General features: G+C 40.0%; 1 protein-coding gene across 5 annotated transcripts in view; it reads left to right on the forward strand.

Moving 5' to 3' along the window:
• sdccag8 (SHH signaling and ciliogenesis regulator sdccag8) overlaps positions 1-27,947 on the forward strand; it is a 327,951-nt gene that overhangs the window by 180,240 nt on the left and 119,764 nt on the right. For all 5 annotated transcript variants that reach the window (XM_080200751.1, XM_080200752.1, XM_080200753.1 and 2 more), the window contains 2 exons: positions 8,399-8,526; positions 25,625-25,733. In XM_080200751.1, the coding sequence (XP_080056877.1) occupies positions 8,399-8,526; positions 25,625-25,733 (237 nt within the window). The remainder of the gene's footprint in view (positions 1-8,398; positions 8,527-25,624; positions 25,734-27,947) is intronic.

The following is a 27,947-nucleotide window of genomic DNA, read 5'->3' on the forward strand; positions in this document are numbered from 1 at the left end:
GGTATTCAAAGTAGTTAAAGTGCTTCATAGGGTCAGTAAATATGTAGCTGATGCAAAACCATGTCAGCAGCGTAGGCACTTATTGCATGACTGAACTATTGTGGTCAGTTTGTACATGCACTAATGTAATCAGTTGAATTATCTACTGTTGAATTTGGGAGAGAGGCACAGTTAAGTCATTCAAAACCCAATTTAACTATGGAATAAACTTGATAATTTGTCATTTACATATGTATCTTCCACTGTTTTATAAATATTGCAGCTTTCTCCACTCTCCTGATAGGGCTTCTGACTAATGGGTACTGCGTTCACATCCGCTCTGACATATCTTTCCAAATGTTAACTCCATAACATGCTTTGAGCCTTCCTGCACACTTCCTGCTTTTTGCAATTCAGGGCCTTATAGGGACAAAAACAATTTTTGTAAAATTGCAACTCAGCACATAGAAATGCTGCAATCTGCAGATGGATTATCTAACCTTGCATCATTTTTGTTTATTAAGTTGCTCATTGGGTGTTTGTACATGTTATGTAATTATTGTACTAATGATTTGTGATAAGATTTTTTGTTCCCTTCCCTAAAATGCAATGAAAGTTTAAATATCAAATGGAGTACTCCTACCCTTTTGTTAGCAGATTGTAAATTACAGACAAAAATGGAAAATACTTACTAAGTTCCCTGCTATGACTGGAAATGTCTGTAAAGTTAACAAAATGAAATATGACTCTAAAAAAATTAGTTGACACATTTGTGTAATGAAACTCTCTATCTGAGCTAAGTAAGGTAGCAGCAATGATTTTGTTTACAAGAATAAAATTAGAAAATTGTGCAAGTCAGAGTGCCCCATATAAAAATATAAAGATTGCTCAATTTTGAAAATGTGCTGATTTGTATTACTGGATAATATTTTTAAAATTCTAGATGGTATTTTCTTTTGTTAACTAATTAGGATGTAGATTCATGTTGTGAAATGTCAATCAAGTAAAACATTTTCACATTTCAGACTTTTAAACAAAGATTTCCCAGATTTAATTTGAATGTATAATGAAAATATTCTGCAGTCCTAGGCTGCAACAAAGTTATTGGCATGTTTTTAACTAATCAAAAATTTATTTGATTACAGTATAAAGCAGAGTGATGCATAGGTTTGTTTATAACGTGTTCAAATCTATTAAAAAAAACAAGTTAATTCATTCAATAAATTGACAGCTTTTGTTATTTAATTTTGTGGAATAGGTACTTATTTCTGAATTGCAATCATCTAAATACAGAAACAGAATTGAGTATCTCCTTTGCTTAAAAAGGGTGGGAATTTGAAAATTAATAAAAAAGTGAACAGATGCAGTAATATGCCAGAGGGAGATTAATGTGGAGAGTAAAATCTGTGTGCAACAAAACTGCAGCAAACATAGTCAGTGGGAGGTGGTTGTACAATCAGAACAGGGATAAAAGAGAAATTACAAACAACCCTGCACTTGTCAAAGTAGTAGTAATGAAATCCTGATTGTGCCAGCAGCAAGAACCTGTGTTAGCTCTTTGGGGTAAGGCAAGTAGCTGGATGCCAGGTAGGAGGGCAGCATGCATTGCTGGGCAATAGCCATGTTGTCTATAACAGATGGCAGGCAAAGATGGCAGGGGAGGGGCTGCTTAGCAGAACTAATCAGACAGTAACAGATAGGGCAGCTGGGAGGACTGACCACAGAGATGGGATCTGCTGGGCTACTGCAAAGTGCTGTGATGTTTACAGTGGTGCTCCTAGTGGCTTTGGGTGAGACCTTGCATTGTCTTTACTGATCTTTACTTTCAGTCCAAGCTATACACAGAAAATGCCTCAGCATCAATGACCCACTGTTCAGTTACTCCCACATGAAACTTAAAATCACCAGTAACTGTTAATTACAGAGCTAACCCTTTGAGCATTCACACATTTGTAGCAACATGTTTCTGTGGCAAAATCTTTCCTTATTTTAATTAATTTCCCAAAGATGAGATGGGAAAGGATGAAAATTGTTTTCTATGTATTTAAAAATATATAATTATAAAGGCAGGAAGAAAACAAAATGTGTTGATTTTGACCTATTTTTGCTGTAAATAAACTAGGAAAGATACAGTTAAGTGTGTGTGTATGACTGGGAGTAGTGGGGGTTACGCGCAGGAAGGGTGTGCGAAGATATTGTCTATTGCTGTGTGAGTTAATGAAGAATCTGATTCTTTCCCCTGAAGGCAAAATTAATTTTGGATATATTGAACAGGCATTAACCAAGCCTTATTAATTAAAAGGAACTAAGAATACAAAGAAATATTTGAAACATTTTTAAATTATTTTCTAATGTGTTATCAATTTTACAGAATATTCTTCAATGTGAAACAAAAAAGAATTCTGCTGTATGCTGCAATTTTTTTCAACCAAATGATTAGTGAAAACTGCTCTTGCTTTGGTCAAAATGAAATGCCAAGCTTGATGCTGTTTTTACTAGAACAGAATAGATCAATGTATTCCTTCTGCATTTATACTTACAGGATCATTGTCATAGAGTTGCTTTATAAATTCTGTAGTTAATTGATAACCCATGAAATTGCAATGTGGGGTCTGTCTAAATGACAGCAAGCCAACATGCTCCCAGAACCACCACAAACAATTGTGAATGCTATTTGTAAAATTGTACCAGAATGATGCAGAAGAAAATTGGTTTATGATAACTCATAGACAGATCCAGCTTAGCAAAGTGAAATCCAGAAAAATACACATCTACATCCTGTAAAATGCAGTCTTTTTAGTAGTGTCAGAACAATAGTAATTACTTTACATTTAAAGAATAATTGAAAACCATTCCATTGGAGTGTTGCAGTGGATTATCACATCATTCTTTCACCTCCTGAATGTAGGTTTGAATCAAGTCTCAAAACAATGAGATGCTATTTTCTTCTCTCTCATAATAGTACTCTGTGAAATTAAAGTGGGCTGCCTTAATCTTGTTCTGCGTGTGTGCCCCCACAGCATAAAACAGCCCACAGTTCTTCACAAATTTGAAATGCTACTGAGAGAGGATGGCTGTTGTTGGAATGGAAAATATCACATTGGTGTTGTCTGCTGAAATTTCTGTTCCGGATGGACTTTTACTCCACATTTTGTCATGCCACATTGGACATGGAGTTGTTCAATGCTGATGCATAAAATTACCAAAGAATTGTTCTATGGAAACTCAAATCCTGACCAATGTGGAACATGTTCCATTGCACCACGCAATGCCATTACCCTTAGCACAACACAAATTTGCCTTTATGTTGACTGACTACGTCCATAGTGGAGTCCAAACAGTAAGGTGTAATTGTAGGTCCAAGTACCAGTGCAGGCTCACTTATCAACCTAACTTTCAACTTTAAAACATTGAAGCAATTCTTATGTCCAAGCATTGCTGCAGTAGAATCATTTAAACTACTTGTATCAAATAATTTGTCTTGCAAACAAATTTTCTTCAGAACATACAGAATCCAACTGAACTTGACATTGTTAATTCTAAAACACCATTTTGAAAAATAAAACAAAGTAAAACATGATCTAAATAGAACAAAATAAATGTGATATACTCATACAGCTGGTAAACCAGACTACCGTAGCGCACTCATAACTACTTCACTCTTGTGCTTGGCAGTCATGATAACTCATATAAATATCATCACGCCAAGAGCCATGGGGTATGTTCTGCGCAAATTGCACATCAAGCTTGTACTGCAGATGTTCAACACAGAGCAACCTTTATCCATCTTTACATTTCTAGTCTGTAAAGTCTATATCTGTCAGATGGGTTAATGGTTGCCTAAAGCCATTCCTTATAAATGACAGCTCTGAGTAAGATACAATTAGCCCATGGTAAAGTTAGCATGCATTGTTGACATATTGTATTGCAAGTTAAAATTTGTTTCTAATGGTTCAGATCAATATTTTGAGCACTGAATTACCTCTGTGCCACACAACATTTATCTGTAACTGTATATCTTTAAAATCAATATTGTTCAGCAATTTAAAATAAAAAACATATTTGCTTTAGATAATCTCAGAAATTATCTGCTTCTCATCTATCTAATACATAAGCTTCAAAAGATTAATGTTACTGAGTTAATTTTGCAAATATGTACTACCATAGCACTTTGTTCTGTTTAGCTACCAGCAGGGAATGTAGATAGACTAAAGGCAGTGCATTTTCCAGTGACCTTGAGGAGCTGTACTACTTCAAGAAGCAAGAAGTAGCTTCTGGTAAACAAAGTTCACTTCTGACAGATGGATTGAATGACAAAAAGATTGTGTGTGCCAGAATAGCCCTGGCAGAGGAGGAAATCTTTAGTGGAATCCAACAGGAGAGGAGGTGTGAACAGGTGCGGGACTGCTGACGGAAGGGGAACCAGATGGAGGGAGCCAGAGCCAGTTTAGTTAGAGGAAGGGAAAGAAGGAAAGGCTATGGGATAGATGGCTAAATATATGCATAGAGGAGGGTAAATAACACAATAATCAAAGCCACCCGTGGGGGAGGAGGTTTGAGTGCTTGGTATAGCAGAAAAATATAGTAGGGTTTAGTTTGATTAATGTTGTTTGTGCATAAGAAGCAGATGATTAATGTGTTATGTGCAATGCACAAAATGCAGACAAATTAACCAAACTAAAATTGTTTAAATTAAGTCTTTGAACTATTCAGTGCTGTAGCAAGTTCTGCCTGCTGTCGTTTGGAATTTTGTTCATTAATGCATAGGGTAGGATAATACATGGATAGGATGTTGTTTCATTCCACTTTTAAAGGAGATTTATTTAATACAAGTGAAAAACTAAAAGATACTTGTCATACTTGAGTACTTTCTATGCAAGATTTGTAGAGTTTTATATAACTCTATACATTTTAAAATGCTTTATATTTTGTTAGAAGCTTAGTTCACCACAACAACTATTCTTGTGGAGAGGGGATTCTGGCTGCAGAAAAAGGTGTCCATTGGAAATAATCTGAATGTTTAGAAATAGCTGTGGATGTAGCACATATTCTGCTGTCTGTTGCCTTTGCTATTAAAGGAGTCTGTATGAGAACTCTTCTTATCTTGCTGTTGGGAGTCAATGGCAAATGTTGACATATTCCTAATAGCTTTCTGTTTTAACTTCTGAAAGTCAGGTCCAGATTTTTATGGAGTCAGGAAGGCATAATGGACAAGATTGGGGAATGAAAGTTCTGCTCCGAAAGGGGTAGGACGTGATTCACACAGGACAGAAGCCCAAATTAAACAGGGCTATTTGAACTCAGTTCTGAGTTTAAACAGACCCAATTTTGACTTTTGTAAAGCCTTGATCCAAGTGTGGGAATTGCAAATTGCTGGATTAAACATTAATGCTCTTGAAGGGCAGATATGATCTGTATATCCATTGTGATCAGAAGATTTTTAAATCTTTTGTTTCTTAAATTTTAAAAAAAAGCAGGCTGCTCCTGTCATTGAAATTTTTTTTTAAATCCTTTTTTGGACTGTTTTGATTGATGGGCTATCTGCTGCAGCTTAGAAAAAAAGCAGCATCTGATTGTGCAATTTCAGTAGCATTCTTTTGTTGACATTTCCCCAAAGAATATTATTATGTCATAATGAATTCTTGGCTGAGTTTCAAAAGCTACAGCTTTCTCACTAGGTGGTCCTGAGTTTGATTGGCAGTTTAAAGAGACTAGTGTCTGAAAAAAAAATTGTTTTTATAAGAGATTAATCTGGGACAATTCTCCCCAAAAAATTCTAAGTGTTGAATTTGCATAAAAATTGGAAAAAATCCACTGGTTTTCTCAGTGGGAGTTTCAAAATGAATCTCCCACACTCAGTGCACTCTGCAGTGCACAAATGTAAATCAGTCCAAAAAGCTGGAGATAGGGCCTATTCCTGCTGGAGAGGCCGGCAGCATAGCGCTGAGTAGGTCACTGTGCACGTGCCAATCTGTCATGTCAGACATCAGCACGTGCACAGTAGCCCCACACTGCCGGCCTCCCAATCGTTGACCAGCCCTGCAATCCCCACATCGCCGGCTGTGCAATACTGTCCACTGCCCAATTGCCAGCCCCCGAACATGCCCAGGCCAACCTCAACCCCCTCCCCCCACCCCATTCCACCTTGATGGCCGTCCACCTCCCCACAGCCCCAACCTCCCAATCCGCACCCATACCTGATCTACCCAACCCCCAAAATGCAGCCTTGTTCTTACCCCTGCAGTCCCAATCCTGCATTCCAATGGTCAGCCCTGATTGCTGGCCTCCCTCCCTTTGTCACTCAGCCCCCAAGTGGAGGGTGGCAGTGGGAGGCCCTGCCCTTTTAGGCCCTGCCCACTTGGCACTGCTCTATACTCAATGGGCAGTACCAAGGTGCCCCTTGGGCTTTGACACTTTGCCTCTTGGGCAGTGCCAGGGGTCCCAGGCTAGCACTGCCAAGGTGGAATGCCCAGAGGTCATCCCCCAGCAGCCGACACTTTGGGAGGACTCGATTGCCCCCCCCCTTACTCCAGCGGGGTTAGGCTACCAGCTCCCCACAAGCGGGGAGCTATATTAAACCATGCTGGAGTGAATCACTCCTGGTGGGGGTGGGGGGAGAGGCCAGCAGGCCCAGAGATTTCAATCCGGGCCCACTAATTCTGTTTAAATTGTCATTCGTGTACGTTATGCAGCTCCTTGCCAGAAATCTGGCATCGGAGAACTGCTGAGGCCGTGATGCACAGCTGGGACCCCGCAACCTCCACTCAAGTCTTACTGCCTGCTGTGCTACAAAAGCAGTGCAGCGGGATGGGAGAATCACTCCTGAAAGCTTTGAATGGGGTTCTATGATTGGGAGCTTTTTTACTATCAAGTATGTAAGTGTGAGAGCTGCGTTATATTGTTAGAAGTTTACTTTTTTAATCTCTGCGTAAATCCTGAGGCCCAGTCATGATGGATACTGCCTGAGTGACTAAGGAGGTGCCATGGAAGGTATGAGGGGCCTAGGGGTTGTTTAGGGCCTTGTATTGCATTAAATTGGTATGGGATTTTGAGGGACCATGGGTGTGGATAGGGGAGAAATGAAGGGGAGTGAGGGGTGAAGGCTAATTCCTGAAGCAATTGGTCAAGTCCGAGAGAATTGAGGCACATCTTCTAACTAACCAGTCTTGGAATATCTCCACTTCCTGTGACTGCATACCCTCTGTTTGTAGGCCCTACTGTATCCAGTGCTGCTTTCCTATTACAAAAATCATGTGATTCAGTGTACTTTCCCTCCTCACAGAAATCTGGCCTCCAGTATCTGTGATAAGTAGGAAAATAATGTTAAGTAGTGCCGCAAACTTTTTTTTAAGAGAGAAAATATATCTAACAGCAGAAGTACAGAGCCAGTAAGTCAACAAATACAGAAATCTGACAACAGACAGCAAACTGATTGATGTGCTCAGTAATGTAGTTGGAAGTTTGAGTGAGAGTGTGTGTATGTGTTGAATATTCAAATATATTCCTATTGAGCAGAAAGAGGGTAGTATCTCCCTCAGAATGAAGGATAGTGTGGAATGAGTTCCTTCTCAGAATATTCTTGTGCACTCATTAGTGATTAGTTTGGGAGTGTTAATTGCTTATCCTTAGCTGGGGAATGATGGCCCAAAGAGATCTGGAAACAGGCAAAAAAATTAATGATTCACTTACACAGTGACCTCAAACATGGCAGCCATATTTGCACACTGCAAGGTTCAACAGGAGATAATAAGGACCATTTAATTTATTCTAACAATATTGACCAGTACATTAGAGAGAACCTTCTTTCTCTTTTTGAAATATTCCATGGGATCTTTCACATCTATCTGAAAGGACAGACCAGGCCTTAGTTTAAGGCCTCATCCAGAAGAAGGTGTCTCTGACAGTAGTACTCCTGGAGTATCACATTGAAGTATTATCTGAGATTATGTGCTCTGGAGTGGATTTGAATCCACAGCTTTCTTGACTTAGAGGTGAGAATGCTACTACTGAGCCACGCCTGACGCTTAATAATACGTTGTTAATCTCTTCTACAAACAACCTTAGGGCTTTGGTTTATTGCTGTTGTCCTCAGTCACCAACACAATTTGTATTTTAACTGGAACATTTAATAGCTTCTACGTAAAAACATTATCGGATATTATTAAGTGTCAACCACGGTTCCTAAATTAATCACAAAATACAAGCATCTCGTGTAAGAACATGCTGTTTTCCCTTTGAAATAAATTAAATTCATAGGATGGTGTTTATAATCACGCAATTGTTTTCACAGATTTAAATGTAGCTAATATTTAAACAGTGATTGCTGGAAAAGTACATTATCTTTGCAATCTGAAGGTGTTACTGATTTTAAAACAGTTTTTTCACTGCCCTATACTTTTGACCTTGTTGCCTCTTTCAGGATGGAAAAGGACAGTTTACTCCGTAGTCACAGTGATGATGTCAAGGCCCTGGCCTTTCAATCCCAACAACGTGAGCAAGAACTAACAGAAAAGATACAGCAAATGGAGGCCCAGCATGATAAAACTGGTAGGTGGTAGGCATAGATTAGAGCCAGGACACCTCTCTTGCAGGCCAGGCCCACACCTCACTGTGAAATGACATCAGGAACACCTGTAACCTTTGGCTGGCCAAAGGGAGCAGATGCTAACTTCACCGGAGATCCCGAATTACATATCAGTTAGCGTTTAAAAGGGAAATGAAAACCATTGCCCACTGTCTGTTGATTTCACAGTGCTGCTCTCACATCTGTTGCACCATCTGGATTATGAGTTTATTTACCTGTGTTAAGAAACTTAAAGTAGAGTGTTGCCAGCATAAAGTACAGAACAAGGGGCTTCTCTTGGCTTGATTTTAGGGCACACATGTTACATGAGGAAAATCGCATCAGAAGCTCAGCGGGAAATGCTGCAGGCGTATGTTTAAAACTCTGTTTGAATACCATCTTGCTATTGCCACATAAATTTGGAATAACTATTCTTAACAGGCTGACGACTTGGAATTGATTTCTGAATTGGAATTATTCTTTAGGTTTTTAGTCATTATCTGCTATGTCAATTCCATGAAGTGAAATAAATACAAGTTTTAAAAATGTACAGCAACCTGCCAGATTGCATCCCTAAAGCTTTATTCTTCCCATCTCTAAATGTTATTTTAGTCATCATTTGCACATTGCGCATGAAGCTGTTTTCATTATTTTTCTCTGAAGGGTAACTGTAGTATTGACAAGCTGGTGCACTGAGTGAACAGGCAATGCTTCCTTTGGATTTCATAATGCCACTTTATAATTATGCTGAACTACCAGAGGGAAACTTAATAAAGGCAGCTTTTTGTTAATCAAGGCAATATCAGTACAAATATTTTAAGAATGCACATCTTGTGGATATGGATGTGAAGAGCAAAACTGATCAGTGCTGAGTTGAGTCAGAGTACATACATTTACTGATTTTTTTTTAAAACAGTGATCCCAAATGCAGGTCTAAAAGATGGTCTCCAACCATGCTGATTTTATTTTTCTTGTACTGATAAGAAATTCTGATTTCAAAGGACATTTAGTGATGCAGAACGAAAAAGACAGACTTTAATTCCTAGTAAAATGCAAATGTCTGCACCTAAATAAAATTATCCATTTTGTACATAGCAATAGCAATAATAATTAAAACTCCTCATTTTCATGATGGGACTTGTGTTACTGAGGTGGGAGTTGAGAGGCTTGGTTGGGGCTTTTATAAAGGTGGTGTGATGATTTTTTTTTACACAGATGAAATCTACCTTTAACACATTTTCTGGAGCACCCCAATGGCTCAGTTACTGAATGCAAGGCTAATTAGAAACATATAAAATGCTGATGGGACTGGACAGGCTAGATACAGGAAGACTGTTCCCAATGTTGGAAAAGTGCAAAACTAGGGGTCATGGTCTATGAATAAGGGGTAAGTCATTCAGCACCGAGATGAGGAAGAACTTCTTCACTCGAGAGATGTAAACCTGTGGAATTCTCGACACAGAAAGCTATTGGGGCCAGTCTGTTAGATGTGTTCAAGGGGAAGCCGGACGTGTCTCTCACGACTAAAGTGATCAAGGGGTGTGGAGAGAAAGTGGGAGTAGAATACTGAAAGTGTATGATCAGCCATGATCATATTGAATGATGGTGTAGGCTCAAAGGGCTGAATGGTCTATTCCTGCACCTATTTTCTATATATGGAAATGTTGACAGATCCACTCTCTGTTGCTAGGACATGTGGAGTGGAGGCAAGAGGGAAGTGTGGGGTGAGTCTGGTGGCTTCTGGTGCCAAAACTATGGTTCAGCATCCCTGGGCTGTGTTTTTAAAAAATGATCAGCCTAGGTTCGCACTCTTGATGGTTAACCTTTGACTTCTACTCGAATGTCCCTGTGGGTGGACATCAGCTGAGAACAGCATTCTGAAACATTTAACTGTGATGCTAACCACAGGTGGGTAGCTGCCAACATTAAATCTTTACGTTTATTTATGATTGGCTATTTTGGTCAGGCATTGATGATTGTTCATATTATCGTACACCTGTCAATACCTTCAGGAGAGGAGGCAAGAAATATAAATCAATTTTAAACTGATATGAAACATATCCTGATATTACTGGTGTTCAAGTGTCAGAACCCTAGGCATGAATTTATTTTCAGATTTGTAGCTATGACATGCAGCCAGCAAAAATGAACAATGGTATTTAATTTTAAAGAATATTCAGGAATATGTTCCAAGATATCAACATCTGAGGGTCTATCTGTTATTTCTTTGTTACATGTTGCAAACTATGCACCACAGTAGCCTCTTGATCTATAATGAATGCAGTGCTTTCTTCGAATTTTCTATTGGGCTATCAAATTGTAAGGTGTATACATATTGCCTTTTAGAACCAGTGTGGGATTTGCCTAGTATATTACTTAGCAGCTTACTACCAACAACAATACTAAAGAAATCACAATGATGTCTTCCCAGTGAAATCTACAATTTTCATTGAATGCAATTTCACTTCTAATATCAAATGCCCTTTTATTGACAATCAAAATGATACTTATTAAAGCGTAGATTGTAATAAGTCATTGTGAGGTTTCTCTGTTCTAGCGTTTAAATGGCACCTAAACTGTTAGCACCCTCTGTCAAGAAATGGTGCAGATAGTTGCATCCTGAGGCTAATTATTGTGGTATGTGTCTAGATTGGTAGCTGTTTGGGGAGCAAATTCCTTAATATACTCGTTCCTGGGATATGAGCATTACTGGCAGTTGTTGCCCAACTCTGATTGCCCTTGAGAAGGTAGGAGTGAGCGCATTTTTGAACCATGCAGTCCATCTGGTGCTGTTTGATAGGGAGTTCCAGATTTCTGATCCAACAACAGTAAAAGAACAACAATATCATTCCAAGTCAGGATGGTGTGTGGCTTGGAGGGGAGCTTGCAGGTGGTGCTGTTTCCATGCATCTGCCCTTGTCTTTCTAGGTGGTAGAGGTTAGATTAGATTAGTTGCAGAAGTTAGAAAAACAGTAAAATGGCTGATTTTCATTGGCACATTAGAGGTATACTAGACACAAACCTTTGCTATATATAAATGATCATGCCAAGTGATTTGTTGCCACTTAGGTCTGCTCAGAAAGCAGCTTTTTGCAACATTGCAGTTTTGGGGGGAAGAAAATTGCACTAAGTGTAAATTTCTTTGAGATTTGTTACATGATATTGTGCTGTGCCAATCACATTCCTAATTGTATTGGGGATAAACTTAACCTTCCCATTCCTTTGACCTTCAGCTCCACTTCATATTACAATGCATACAATAAGTGATTTATCCCTTCACACCATTTCACTGTTGCCAAGGATACAGAACATTTTGAGCAATTCTAGCCTGTATACATAAAGATTCTTTCCTCAGCATGATCTTTTATAATGTCACCTCACTATCATCAGCATTGCTTCCTGATCATTGAGAGCGATCTTGCAATTTTAAAAGAGCTTTGACAATTCCAAATTTGGCAGTTAATTGTAGTACTATTCATAAAGTTAAGAGATGTACTTTGAAAACATTTCTATATAATATAGAAAGCTAATATTTCTCAGAAGTAATTTCGATGCCATAATGAGAATCGATAATATGTAGATTGGCTAAGTGACTAGCTGATCTCTATTCCATTGTTCATAGGCAGTGGACACTGTATGACAACCCTGACAGTGTCACAGGTTAATGGCAGTAAAGGATATGCATATACATGTTGTAGGATGCAAGGGTAGGGAGACCTAACTGGGAAAACAGCAATAGTGAGAAACCCAGTTAAGCAGTGCATCTTCAGTATTAATCCTGTGAAAAGCGAGTATCCTACTACTTTCAACAGTGTAGAAGTACTTTTCAGGGTTGGCTTTTCAATAGGTTGCTGATCTGGAGAACTGTAGGGCCATTTGGTTTATTTCCACTTCACCTTCCTAATTCCTTAATTTCTGTTCAACGTCCACTTCTTCCTCTTGCAATGCGTTCTAACATATTATTCTACATGAGGCCTGCTATGTAAGTGTAAGACGTTATTGCTACAGCTGACCAGACTACTTCAGACAACGCTAGATTGCTTTTTGCACAGCTTTTTATTTGATTGTTTTTAAATGCTATAAATTTTCACGCCTGCACAATAATCTGTGAACAAGCTGCAAGGCAGCAGGACAGCTACTTTAAATAGAAACAGCAATATACCTACATTTTGAAGTTAAAAAAGAATGGTCAAGAGAAAAGGAAATTTAAATCAACAAGCTATTCAAATATATACTTGTTGGGGCAGTGCATGTCTATTAATTTAAATGTTGACCTTCAAAGACACTTTCAAAATGATGGACAGTATCTCTGGAGTCAGCTGAAAGTGCTTCATGGCAGGTATTCAAGTGCTTTCTGTGTTTACAGTAACCCACACTGAAGTAAAATTGATTTAGTTATTGCTTAGCAATTAATTAAAAGTAAAGCAATAAATACAAAATTGATCCCAATACTGAGTTGACTTGCAGAACAAGTAACTTCCAAATAAATTCTGTATTAAATGGCGTGCCTTTCAGTGCACTTAATGTAGTTCTGGAAATGTAGCTTACTGTGCCCCGTTTTATGTTCAAATTGGTTGTATGTAAGCATTAACTACCTACATTTTGCGAATAATTTGGCATAAAGAATTGGATGAAATGTAGAGACAAAATAAAGGTGTTCCATTGTATGGTAAAATGATTTTAGTGAATTGTTATTTGCAAGTGTGAATACTATTTATAGATATTTACACTGTCCTCATTTTGAAACAAAAGTTATCTTTTCAGTAAGGACAGGCCATGATGCAGCCTGCAACCCCATGTGCTAGCCAGTTGTTGAGCTGTACATTGTATTCCATTTAATTCTGATTATTGTGAGGTTATGTTTGATATTTTTAACCAATCCCTGAATTTCTGATTATTTTATAATTTTCTTAACGTTTCTATTTTTCAAACTATCATGCAAATGTGAAAATTAATTTCAAAATATATTTTGTACAAAATTATACCTGCATGAAATTCGGTTTAGCAATTGCAGTGTTAGCACCATGTATTCAATCTGAATGATAACTAACATTTACATGGCCCTCATTTTGTAGAGGTGTGCCTCCAAGCTCTTTACAAGGTGTGTGGGGTTGGCAGGTGGGGAGGAGGAGACCATACAACAGGAAGGAATTTTGGGGAAGATAAAACGCACAATTGGGAAAATTCTTAAGAGGATTTGAAATGGGACAAACAGTATTTTCAGTGAAAGGGAGATAATGTAAGTATAGGCATTTACAGCAATCATGTTCATTAGCCTAACTACATGGAGAACATTCTAACAGAAATACCATTTCTTTAGGCTGTGCAGATGATGGGAAAGCATTTATTGTATGACTGTATGGGTTAGCAATTTTAAATGAGCTTAATGTATAACCATTTAATAACGATACGCAATAAATGCTCTCTAGGGCATCGACATTATGCTTTGGAATAAATAACCTTACCATTATGTAGAAATGAATTCCCATTTTATCTTTTATGTCGTTTTTATTCCAAAGCAGTAAATACTAAATTTTAGGTCTAATGTGTCCCTAATTACAGTGCACTATTTAGCTGTCTCCCGAGCACCAGGCTCGAATAAAAGGCAACTGTATTTCAGTGCTGTGTGTTGTATTTTTCATTAATGGGTAGAGCTGAAGGGTCAAAGAGATTTTAGATAATCGGATCCCAAGTGGATTGAGGCTGGCTCACCCCACATTCTGCTTGGCTTTTTTTTTAAACAATTGCTAACAGTCGCTGACAGAAACTAGCAGACTGTGAGAGGACACAGTGATGCGATTGATGTGCACACTGGAACCAGAAGGTTGCCACTTTAAATAAGTAGCGTATTAGTGATGTATTAGTGCTCCTGATTGAGATTGCGGAGTTATGTTCCATCTCTATCTACAGTTTAAACAGGGACATGCAGCTTTTCAGAGATCAGCAATCCAATTATCCATTTTTCAGAGAGATGCATTTTGCGTACATATGTTTTTAGTCTGGTTTTATTGAGCACATTTCCTTTGCCCTTTGTGGTGGTATCAGAATTATGTAGCTCTGATAGTTACAAAGTGAATACACCTGAAACTCAGTGTGTCATACTTTGCAGTAAATTTGCAATTAATTTAATTTAATTCAAACATCCTCAACCTATCAAACTGCTGAATTTATCCAGCAAAATAATTTCCACATGGTTTTCATTTGATGATGTTACATTATAGTGAACATGGATCATTTTTAATACGTTATTTTCCATATGTAGCAATAAACTGCTTTTATAAATTGTACTATTTTATGTATGGTAAAGCAACAGTAAAGATAGAATTGGTATACATTTGAGTTATATATTTCCCTGTGCTGAATTTATTATTGGTCACATATACTCATGTATAAAGAATCAATAGCCAAGACATAGATTGATGTGTGAGGAGTGTTTGAGGACCCTGGGTCTGTACTTGCTGGAGTTTAGAAGGATGAGGAGGGATGCCTTTGAAACTTACGGAATACTGGAAGGCCTGGATAGAACGGACATGTGAAAGATGTTCCCAATAGTGGGTGAGACTCAGATCCAAGGGTACAGCCTCAGAATAAAGGGATGATCCTTTAGAACCAAGATGAGAAAGAATTTCAACAGGAAGATGGTTAATCTATGGAGTTCATAGCCACAGAAGACAGTGGAGGCCAGGTCATTGAGTATATTTAAGGGGATCAAAGTTTATGGGGAAAAGGCAGGAGAATTTTGGGAAACTTATCAGCCATGGTTGAATGGTGGAGCAGACCCGATGGGCTGAATGGCCGAATTCTGCTCCTATATCTTACGGTCTAAAGTCAACTTATGTAATGGAATTTGTGCTTGATTTTCTGTTATGTACGTTGAAGTTAACCAGGTTTTGTTCTCATGGGGATCTTTCTGCCTTTATGAAAAGGCAAATTGACTTGAACTGAGTGTGTGGGGAGGGAGTGATGTCACTGGACTAATAATACAGAGACGCAGTGCAAGTGGTGCCATGGTTTTAATTTGAGGTTTCACATTTGACTTTTTTAATAAACTTTGGTAAAAGCCTTTAATGGCCCCTAAAGATCGCACATAAATTGAATTTACTTAAGGCAACCTGGCTGGCATTGGCTGCATTTAGTGCTCAACCATCTCATATAAGGTGGCTATCAGACGTCATTGTAAAGTGCTATTTTCTGGTTGGCACCTGTTGTCAAACTGCTGTGGCCAATTATGATCATGGTAGCATATGCCAGTCTATAGGAAATGTTGACATTTTCCTCTGTTGTTGGTTAGTGTCTTCCAGATGTGAAAATCAAAGGTTAGGGCCTTCATATCATACTTCTAAGAATCCCTGAAGTGAGACTTAGGATGGCCTTCTGATGCACAGAGATGGGAGAATTCTCAGCCTGAAAGTCAGATTTTTAGTAGGGGACACGCTGAACTAAAAGTTGGGAAAGATGACCTGGGAAGAACTAGGGAGGATTTTGGGCATAGAGGTGGATTAGGCAGAAGGCCTGCCGTATGAATCTGACACTGTGTCCAAAATTTAAAACTAAGCAATATAACATGAAGCATCTGTTTAGCCCTTACCTATCACCCCATGACAACTCATCTAGAATCCAACTAGACAAACTTTAAGGACCCATGCAGAGTTGAGATAAAATAAAGTTCTGTAAAATAAGCTTTAAGTGTCCACTGAGAGTTCACTATATTGAAAACAAATGTTTTTTTTAAATCAAAACCCATTTACTAGATTTATGTCCCTTCAACTAAATAAAGCCTTATAACAAACATTTCATGCAAATGCACAATCCCTTGCAACAACATGTATTGGAATTCATAGTCCCAGATTAAAAAGTCTATCTCCATTTACAGCTGTCAATCAAAATTGCAGGAGCCCTACTGTGATGACAGATGGTTATGAAATCAGTCATGCAGCATTAATAGAAACCTTCAAGCTTATGTCAACAAAACGAAACAGCAAACAATTGTTTTGTTTTAACACCCCAGCCATTTTCCTTCAAAGATTTAAATGGCAGGGCTTTTAAATGCCTTGACAGCTTGACAGGTCCCTTTGGCCTGTGCTTCTGATGGTTTTGATAGGTCTCTTTTATATCAGGTGTTTCTGACAGCTAAGGTAGGTCCCTTTGACAGGTGCTTCTGACAGTTTAGATAGGTCATTTTGCCAGATGCTTTGAGACATACTTCTGACAGTTCTGACAGATGTCTTTGACATTTGGTTTTGACTGTTCCAATGAGCCTGACAGTAATGTGTTTATGGACTTTTTACACACATTTATGCCTACTTTTAACAGTTCCAAAGAACCCTTAGCTCTGCCAAAAGTGTCCGAGGGCCATATCCTAAGGGGTATCATATCTCTCCAAACGTTTACCTACCCATCCAAACAAATAGTTTGGATAAACAAATCCCAACATAGTTCAGACTGTTCTTACCAGATCACATCTGGATACTTACATCCTTGACCTAAAAAAATCCAAGTTCAGAGGGACAATTGGTGATCTAAAGAGCCAGTTTCTAAATGAAACGCTGTCATCTCCTCAAAGTCGTAGCACCACGTTCAGGGTGGGATTTAGGATTTTTGGGTATTTATGCTACTTTCACCATGTTGGAGAACTTCATCATTGTGGCAAAAATATGGGCCCAAACATTTACAGCTTAAATTAGTAACATAAACATATAAACCAGATCCTTAAAGAAATTACTAATCCTTCCTATTTACCTATTTATTTTATGGTAGGACCCACTCTATTGACTTTGCTCAGCATAGGCCTGTCACTTTTCCTCAGTCTGCACTATTAGGTTTCCATTGATTGAAGAATTTACCTGGGCTTTCCTGCTCTTATCTCCTGGGATCTGAGTGTTCCCCAGCTCAGTTTGCAAATAGGGAACTGCCTTTCTTGCAAAACCTCACACTCTGTAGCTGCAATAAATAGATAAAGTCAGGTGCTTCCACTTCCTGACTCTTTATTTGTCTATTTCACACACAAAGGCTGCGGTATTACTTATTTGCAATTCTTACTTTGCCAATTTAAATCCAGGGGCCACAAGCTCTAAGTAGGCTCAGCCAGGAGATTATAAGCAGCACGGAATCTCCCCACCTCAAATCATAGGGGGTGATTTTCAATGTACATTCACTGTCAGAGAGAACGGACTGATGGTCCAGAGGGAATCAGGGAACATGACTCTCTCTGGAGAGATTGCGTTCTGCAATTTTCCCCAATGCTCGCCAGTGACATAGTGAGGTTTACGCCCACAAATAAGGAGAACTTAATTTTAATGCATTTACTAAATTGTATTTTGAGTATAATTAACAGACCACCCTGACATACTCCCCCCCCGCCCCCCGCCGTATTTTCAATCCTTACCAATGTGACATCACATTGGCATGGTTTACAGCAGATTTACCCAGATGTGAACCTGTCATGGGGATCTGTCCAGGGACACGAAGGTAAGTATAGCCCCTGATGCAGAGGGGCATGCCTGGGTACTTATGGGGGTTGAGGCATTGGCTTATGAGGACAGATTGAGTACACTGGGGCTATACTCATTGGAATTCAGAAGAATGAGGGGAGAACTTATAGAAACATATAAGATTATGAAGGGAATAGATAAGATAGAAACAGGGACATTGTTTCCACTGGGGAGTGGAGCATAGCCTCAAAATAAGGGGAAACAGATTTAGGACTGAGTTGAGGAGGAACTTCTTCACACAAAGGGTTGTGAATCTGTGGAATTCCCTGCCCAGTGAAGCAGTTGAGGCTACCTCGTTGAATGTTTTTAAGGCAAAAATAGATAAATTTTGAACAGTAAAGGAATTAAGGGTTATGGTGAACTGAGTCCCCAGAAAGATCAACCATGATCTTATTGAATGGCGGACAGGCTTGAAGGGCCAAATGGCCTGCTCCTGATCCTAGCTCTTATGTTCTTAAGTACTGCCCTGACACAGGTTGGACTGCCAGATTGGTACAGGTGAGGAGAGAGAGAATTCACTGAAAGAGGGAGAAGATGCCGGAGATGACTGTTGGGGTTGGGGAGGAGTGAGGGCGATGCCAGTGATTATTTTTGCCGGGGGGGGGTGGAGGTTAGGAAAGAAAGGTGCTGGTGATGACTGTTGGAAGTGGGGGGAGTTGTGGGGGGGGTGGTGGAGTTTGATGCCGGTGGTTGCTGTTGCAGGGGTTGAAAGAGGGAGATGCTGATGTTGATAACGTGGTGAGGGTGGGGGGGAGAGATGCCAGTGGTAATTGGGAGGCGGGAGATGCCAGCGATGACTGTTGTGGGGTGAGAGATGTGATGATTACTGTTGTGGGGGTGGGGAGAGGACTATGCCGACTTCGGTGGAGGGGAAGGTGGGGGCAAAGAGATGCTGGTTATGATTGGAAGTGGTGGCACGGGTGGGGAGATTTGCTGGAGTTGATCAGCTTGTGGAGAAATGCTAGTAATGATGGAGGTGCGGGGGGAGTTGATGCTGGTGTTGATCAGGTAGGGAGGGGCATGGATCCCCTGAGACCTCTGTGGTGAGGTGGGAGGGTGGGAGGCAGGTTATCTTTTGTTCTGATTGTGGCACCCTTTAAAAAAAAATTCCAATCTCAGTGCAACCAGCTTTACTGGCATATTTGGGCCCTGCCCTTCAAAATCACGTGGTAAAACATGCCCCTTGCTTTTTCTTGACAAAATGTTTTAAGATCTGGAGAGAAAACCAACCTGTTTCTCCAGAGGGAAACATACCGGTTTTCTGTCAAACTGCCATTTTTTGGTAAGATTCCACCCATAATAAATCTCCCAGTCCTCATCCCCAATTTTTCCAGCTCCTCACTTCCTTCCTCAATTGCAATCCAATCCTTCCAATTACTGGCAATTCTTTCACTCTTAAACACTGCCAGCCTCTGGCTCTCCCACCATCTAGAGCTGATATGCCCCAATTCTGTTCTCTGCTTGATGAAAGAAAGGCCTTTCCTGAAGGTCACTATCACCTTTGCCTAAAACTCAAAAAGCTCAGGTTCACAACTCCACCTTGCTATGTTGTGGTGTAAGGGTACAGTAGTCTAGTCACACTAAATCATGCCCCTGAGTAGGCATAATACATGTCACACCCAATCTACCCAGACACTTCTGCCTCCAACCACTTCCACTTCCAGGGACTGCAAGTCCCTTCCCCAACCCCCTTTCCACAGCTGCCTTCCTGCTCTGTGTCACTAAGACTTTGTTAAAGTTACAAGTTTCCAGACGCAGTGCTGCCAAACACCATAATTTGTTTCTCCCACTGCTTCAAATAACCCTTTCCCCAAGTGATTGAAAGCCCCGACCCTCTCCTTCTTATGGTGATCAGCCCCTGCACCCAAACCTTGTCAGTCCTCCCCTCAGCCTGAATGCTGTAAAGGGCACTGTTCCTTCCATTCCCTTGAATGCCTCCATTCCCCTCCAGCTATGCAGATACACGCACCTAATGGGGGCCTTAGAACAGGTGGTGCTTTGTTGTATGGTAGAGGTTGAGACAGCATTTTGGGGACTGTCTGGATTCCAAAAAAATATGCTGCTCGAGATAGTCTTTTTAATGAGAACAATTTATTAATGGCATGTACTTACATATTTGCGGGTATTATTTTGTCTTTTAAAAAGCTTTTAGACAGTTACATGGATAAGATGAGTATAAAGGGACGTGGACCAAACACGGGCAATTGGGACCACCTTAGTGGTTAAAAAAAGGGACAGCATGAACAAGTTGGACCGAACAGGCTGTTTCCATGCTGTAAATTATGACTCTATTTGGACTTTCATATGAGATGGGAGCTTCTGCTTTCTTCAAAATCTCTCTTATTACTTAATCATGTCATCTGTCATCATTATCACAAGAGCAGTCACCCTCATGCCTGAGTCCACTGAATGGATGCAGGAACTGTGAACTGGCCTTAATAGATTATACGATGCCTTCTGTAGTTTTGACTGGTCTAATGCAATGTGGGCACAGGGATGCATGTCCAATCAGATGCTCCCCTGCAGCTGGTAAATCTGGATGTGCTGGTGGACAATGAAAGAGCTAAGGCATGTGTTGTTGCCAAAAGTGCCAATATTCAAGGGACCACCATATTCTGAAGCTGACCTCATGTGCACTGCGATCTGAGGAAGGCCATCACTGACACCTCAGCCACAGGAACACCCTCGCAAGCAACCTACCTCCATGTCTGTTCCAGTCACAGCCCCTCAAGATAGTCCCATATTGTTTTGGCATGCTGTACACCATAGATGTACATAGTGATTTGGAGGAGATCCATGAGGAAAATTCAAAGAAGAAAAAAGGCTGAAAGGCAGAAGAAGACTCCATTGTGCAGATGAAAAGAAGAACCTGAGTGAATGCAGAGTCAAGACACTTAGCCAAATCACAAGAAAGGTGAGCAAAATACAGTAAAAGGGCACAAATTACTTTTTAAAATAGGCAGCAATCAGGATTATCCTAGCAGTCCAGAGTGCAGCTAGAGGAAAGCTACAGAAACAGGTCCACAGCTGGTGCCATAGTACATGGAGACCAAGTTTGAGTGAATGAAAGAAAAAGATTTTAAAACATTAGGCAGAGCTACAAAATCACCTTTCACTTGATTCCCAAGCTTAAAAAAGCAAGCACCTGGTCCAAATTACTGGTCCTGAAGATTTCCTATTGAGAGAATTAATTTGGAAAAAGACCCCATCCTTGTAACGGAACCCTGCCAAAAGCTGGCAAGCATGGCAAAAAAAGAGAAATAAAAAGCTACCTGCAGAGCCATCTTGAAAAAGAAATGCAAACAAAATACATACTCATCTGTTGTGCAAAATTGCCATGGATAGTAAATGAAACTAGCAGACCAAGCTAGGCTCAAACAAGGGCCAAATCAGACCCAAAACTGGACGTGTTGGAGAAGAACATTTTTAGATTATAGGAGTTAATCGGGATCAAGTAAGAAATTAGAAGTACAAATTAATATCTTTTTTTATTTGTTTGGTGTATTTGCTGATAAAGTAATCCTAATGTAAGACATTAAGGAATCCTCAACCATCTTTGATAGCATATTAAAAGTCCTTTATGATTATTTTATTCTCCAAGCGGTGGAGTGTGCAGACCTTAAAAAGAGGAAATCCCCAGTGAAGCAACAAAAGGGAAAAGTACAATACCCAAGTGAACCACATGATGGCAGCAGAGGGCAGAAAAAAAATCACCCTGAAGTCATTAAAATAAATCTTTTTAAAAATCCCTTGACATTATGGGATCTGCAGCAGAAGGTGGCAGTGCAGAACAAGCAGCTGGCTGTGAATGAAGGAAAGCTATCTAAAAAAAAATGCAAAGGAAACAAATTCTACAAAAGGAGAATCAGATAAGATCATGTCAAAGCAAAATTGGAAAATTTGAAACACAAGATGCAAGCAGAGTTGAAAACATTTTATAAACTGAAATCTTCAGTAAACCAAACTATTCAAGATCTGAACAAATTTCTAAGGTATCATAAAGGTACAAAGAACTTTGAAAGGAACAGAAAAGGTTGAATATTGAGAAGAACACAAGTGAAAATGTGAATCATGTAGGGATTCAATACATATCTCCAGAAAAGCACAAAAAGAAAACAAATTGAATGCCAACTTCCAGGAAGATCGTGGCAGATTCCAAGAAAAAGCTGATACTTAATCAAAGACCTGGGCAGGTGAAGTAATGGTAATCCAGAGCTTTATGTTTTGACATGTCTTAGGAAGAAAAACATCCTTTTAGTGTTGATACAGTGAAAGTAAGATAGCTTCATTGCTTGGGGCAGAACTTCCAGGTGCTAGCAGGTTGGAAGAGACATGGAAGTTGGCAAGTGGAGAAATTTGCACCGCTAGCTGAGGTGTCAGTTCCCCACTCCATCCCAACCCCAGGCCATTTTCCTGGAGATGGGATTAGAGACAGTGTTGGGGTGAATAGCCTATTTCATTAATTAAAAACCCATTAAAGTCTAATATTGGAGGCTAATTGGGATTTCACATTCGACCTCAAGATATCCACAGATGGCAGGGAACAGGGAAGTTGCCCGATGGTGACCTCCCAACGGCAGATCTTATTTCCAGCCCCATGCTGCCATTTAGTGGTTCACTAGGCTGATACCGGAGATGAGGGAGTTGGACTATGAAGAGAGACTAAATAGACTGGGTCTGTACTCGTTGGAGTTTAGAAGGATGAGGGGGGATCTTATAGAGACGTATAAGATAATGAAAGGGATGGATAAGGTAGAGGTAGAGAGATTCTTCCCGCTGAGAAAGGACAGCGGGACTAGAGGGCACAGCCTCAAGATAAGGGAGGCGCAGTTTAGATCAGAGTTGAGGAAGAACTTCTTCACTCAAAGGGTGCTGAATCTCTGGAATTCGCTGCCCGTTGAAGTGGTGGAGACTACCTCGCTAAATATATTTAAGTCACGGGTAGATAGTTTTTGACAGACAAGGGAATTAAGGGTTATGGGGCGAAAGTGGGAAAGTGGAACTGATCCACTTCAGATCAGCCATGATCTTATTGAATAGCGGGGCAGGCTCGAAGGGCTAGATGGCCTACTCCTGCTCCTATTTCTCATGTTCTTACGTTTTTATGTTCTTATTAGTGAGATTCCAGAATCACTATCCTCCGCTGTCATAATGATGACCTGTTTGCTTAATCGTGTATTTTAAATTCTAAAAGGTGGCACCTCCATCTTGAGGCATCTTCTCTTTCACTTACCTGCCGTGACATTCTGCTGCTTCTTTAGGGTTGGAGGGCCTCCTATTGGCCCTTTATCTTCGAGACCCACCTACTGTCCTTAATTGGGTGGCTAGCCCATTCATTGGCATTAATTGACTGATTCAAGGAAAATTGGAAGACTGACTGCTTCCCACAAAATATGGACTTCTGACACCCACTTGAGCCAAACTGCAGTATCCTGAAGCCTGCAGGGGAAATCCTGCTTGTGATCTATTGTACACAAAGAAGTTTGAAGTTTTAGTTGAACATTAAATTGACTTTTCAGTTTATCTAGAAGCTGAATCCCTAATCCTAGGAGTCCAGGAGCAAAGAAATGAGTTGTTGATGTACTGGGACACTAGCAGAAATTGGGTATTACTATTTCTTTTTAAAGCTGTGTGCATTGCTGGAAGCTAATGGACAGGAGCGGGAAGGCAGTACAGGCCAAAACATGAGCAGGAATAGAGTGAAGTGGGAGTGAAATGCAACTGGTCAACTCAGGCCAACCCCATTGGAAGGAAGGGAGCAGCAGTGGAGTGGTTAGCATTGGGTATAAGAGGAAGTCAGTATAAACAGAGCTGTAATATAAGTGAGATCCAAAGTATATGTGGGCTTATTAGAGTCAGAGACTTGTGAAGACCTAGGCATTGCAACATCAGAATTCTGTAATTGTAGCTGCAGAAATAATCTCTCTGCCATTTTAGGTCTAGGATATTCTGATGTTCCACTTACCTCAAAATTCACATTTGAAGTACTACTGTTATGAATCTCAATCTGATTCTGGGTAAAAAATGTCATAATAGCCATAGCTTGGAGGATTTTTTTTTAGCTTAAATGATGGAAAACCAAGTTTTATGTTATATGAATGGTGCGTAATAATGTAGAAAATAATTCAATAGAAAAGAGAAAAGCACTGAGATTTAAGCACTTAACCCGTGTGGAAGAAGAAAATTAACTGATGGTTTCACAGTCAGGATGCAGACAACATAAATTTTGCTATATTTATAAGATAGTAATGCATGTCATGGGAAAGTAGGGCAATAGAATTGATATGTTCTGACAAAGTACTGACACAGATAATATGAACCAAATAGCTTCTCTCTGAGATCTGAAATCTAAATGTAACACAATGGGGGCGACTTTGAGCCTTCATTCCCCGCCTGCAGGGATGGCGACACCTGCTCCAAATCCAGAGATCACGATTCGCATCAGCAAGTTTCTGAGTCCAATCTTACTGTGCACCTCCCCCCACCTCCACCACCACTGGTGGAGTGCTGTGAAACACAGTGCTGGACTGCAGAAACCTCATTTTAATACATTAGCATATCATTAGCAAGCATTCTCTAAGGGACTTCACCCTTCACGAGATATTCAGTGGGCACCAGCGTGACATCATGCCAGTGTCATTTACAAAAGGTCACCATAAGCGTGAACCTGGCACCTTCACCTCCGAAGGGGATTTTGGAGGTGAGCGCTCAGACAGCCAGCACTCTCCACAGTGTGCACTGCTCAGAGGCACCGGAGAGGACACGGAGCACGTGGATAAGTTCAATTCGGGAAAGGGAGTGGGGGTCCCAGAATCACCATTTTGGGAGAGGGGTCAGGAGGGATCATTTGCAGGTCTTACCATCTCTTCATATTGGGACACACCTTCCTTTAAATGGTTGGTGAAGGTTGGTTTGCAGGCAGTGCTTCCCTTGTCCTCCTTCCTGACTTCCTGTCCATATCCAGCTGAGGGAGTACCCTTCCTTAGTGTGGACTGGCAAGAGGGTGGAAGGACAAAGCCCTGCCATTCTCACACTCCACAAGGATGAGGAAGCGGGCGAATGTGGTGGTTCCCCCAAATTTAGTGGCATGAACAGACATAGTGGAGGCTCTGTGGGTGAACAAAGTGAAATTTACTGCCAAACATTCAAAACAAAATGTTGATCTGGTACCTATAGTCACCTGTGCCCACTAAGTGCTTACTGTTTCTTAATCTTCCTGACCCTCCCACTACCTCTAGGTATCTCCAGGATCCATAGCTGAGGTTAAGGCAGCCTGGTGACCTTCACACCCTTTTGTCTTAGATGACCTTGGCAGGCGTCCCGTGGGGAACCGGGACCTTGAGGTTCCAGGCCTGCTTTCAGGCAGCACACGTGCTTGACTGCTTCCTCCCTTGGTGTCAGGGGCAAATGGAAATTGGAAAATATATGTCATTATCTGTAACAGATTGATCTCACCTGTTTTACTTCCAGTTGTCATAATTTCAAGAGGTAGAAGGATTGAGAAATGGGAGACAAACTTCAGATGGAGGATGGAAAGTCAAATTTCCCTTAATAGACTGATGTAATATAAATTCTTCTGCTTTTATTCTAGTTAATGAACTGGAGATACTACTTAGTTCCCAGAATACACTCATAAACAAATTGAAAGCAGAGTGTCACACTTTAAACCAAAAGCTGCAAAAGATTACAGAAAGAAACAGGTAGGAATTATTACTGACTTTATCCCAGATGGTGAGTTTATAATTATTGCTATAAAGAAAAGTAATTTCTAACCAATTTCAGCACTGTTTTTGTGGGATATGGTTATTCTGATCTTAAAAATCAAAACTTAAGGAGCTTGGAAATGGTATTCTGTATCAAATGTGCTGCACATCAATAATCTGTTTGTATTAACACTGTACTTGTTATGTTGTCTGCTATGATTTTATGTCTACTGATTCACATGTAATAACCTACAACGTGCACACAATTAAGATTGCAGTTCTAGAAGCTGATGGCCAGAGGTTCTGTAATACAATTGAATAACACTACGGGAAGAACAAAGGAAATCCAATTGTATTCACAACAATAATTATGAATTTTTGCAGTTTAAAAATAGGAGGCAATCATCCAGAACAGTTTTTTGATAACAGAGTGGGTTGATGAGGGTAAATTGTTGATATGGTGTACATGGACTTCCAAAAGGTATTTGATAAAGTGCCACACAATAGATTTCTGAGCAAAGTTATAACTAGTGGCATAAAAGGGACAGTAGTGATGCGGATACAAAATTGTCTGAGTGACAGGAAGCAGAAAGCAGTGGTTAAGGAATGTTTTTCAGACTACAGGAAGATTTGTAGTGGAGTTCCCTGGGAATTCATCTTCCTGATGTATATAAATGATCTAGACCTGGGTGTACAGGACACAATTTCAAAATTTGCAGATGATACAAAACTTGGAAAAACTGTAACCATGAGGAAGTTGATGTAAAAGGATATAGACAGATTGATGGAATGGGTGGACAAGTGACAAATGAGATGTAATGCAGAGAAGTATGAAGTGATTAATTTTGTTCAGAAGGACACAGAGAAACAATATAAAATAGAGGGTACAATACTAAAGGGGTTACAGGAGCAGAGGGGTCTTTACTTATTTATTTTGTTTATTATTTGTTTTATTTATTATTTATTAGTCAGAAGTAAGGTTTACATTAACACTGCAATGAAGTTACTGTGAAATTCCCCTAGTCGCCACAGTCCGGCACTTGTTCAGGTCAATGCACCTAACCAGCTTTCAGACTGTGGGAGGAAACCGAAGCACCTGGAGGAAACCCACACTGACACAGGGAGAATGTGCAAACTCTGCACAGTCACCCAAGCCGGGAATCGAACCCAGGTTCCTGGCGCTGTGAGGCAGCAATGCTAATCACTGTGCCACCATGCCACTGCGTGTATAAGTCATTGAAGGTGCAAGACAGGTTGAGAGAGCGGTTAATAAAGCATATGGTTTTATTGATAGGTGCATCGACTACAAAAGTAAGGAAGTTATGTTAAACATTTACAGAAAACTGGGTCAATCACAACTAGAGTATTATATCCCGTTCTGAGCACCATACTTTAGAAATACATGAAAGCATCAGAAAATTTGTGGAAAAGATTCATGAACATGGTTCCTGGGATAAGGAACTTTACGTAGATAAGATTGGCGAGGTTGGGACCGTTTTCCTTGGAGAAGACAAAGTTGAGAAGAAATTTGATAGAGGTATACAAAATGATGAGCGATATGGACAGAGTAGATGGGGAAAAATTGTTCCCATTGGTGGAAGGATGGAAAACAAGAGGACATAGCTTTCAGACAGCGGGCAAAAGAAGCAAAGGCAACATGGGGAAAAATGTTTTCACACAATGAGTGATTGGGATCTGGAATGCACTGCCTGAGAGCAAAGTGGAGGCAGGTTCAATCAAGGCATTTAATTGGGCCATTATCTAAAAAGAAAGAATGTGCAGCACTATGAAAAGAAGGTTGGCGAATGGCTCTGGTAACTTGCCCCTTTGGAGAGTCAGTGCAGACAAGACTAGCTGAGCAACCTCCTTCTATGCTGTAACCATTCTGTGATCCTGTGAAGATTTAAATAATTTTATCTCAGAAGAAAATATATAGCTAAGTCTAAGTAAAGCTTAAGCCTCAGTATGTTGAAACAACTGCATTTTATAAAAAATGCATACTTTTCATTTCATCTCTACAATGCCACACAAAAGAAAACGGAACACAGAATGTTTTCCCTGGGCTTTTGAATCCTACTGTCAGACTGAAATGTGGATTAGAAGTCTTCACTGTGTGCGAAACAGTCACTTGTTGTGGTTTTCTCTGTGGCAACCAGTTGATATGATGTGGAGATGCCGGTGTTGGTTAATAGCCAGAGAACAGGCTCACCA

This window comes from Carcharhinus amblyrhynchos, chromosome 12 (assembly GCF_965287045.1).
Source record: "Carcharhinus amblyrhynchos chromosome 12, sCarAmb.v2.hapA, whole genome shotgun sequence".
Taxonomy (NCBI): Eukaryota; Metazoa; Chordata; class Chondrichthyes; order Carcharhiniformes; family Carcharhinidae; genus Carcharhinus; species Carcharhinus amblyrhynchos.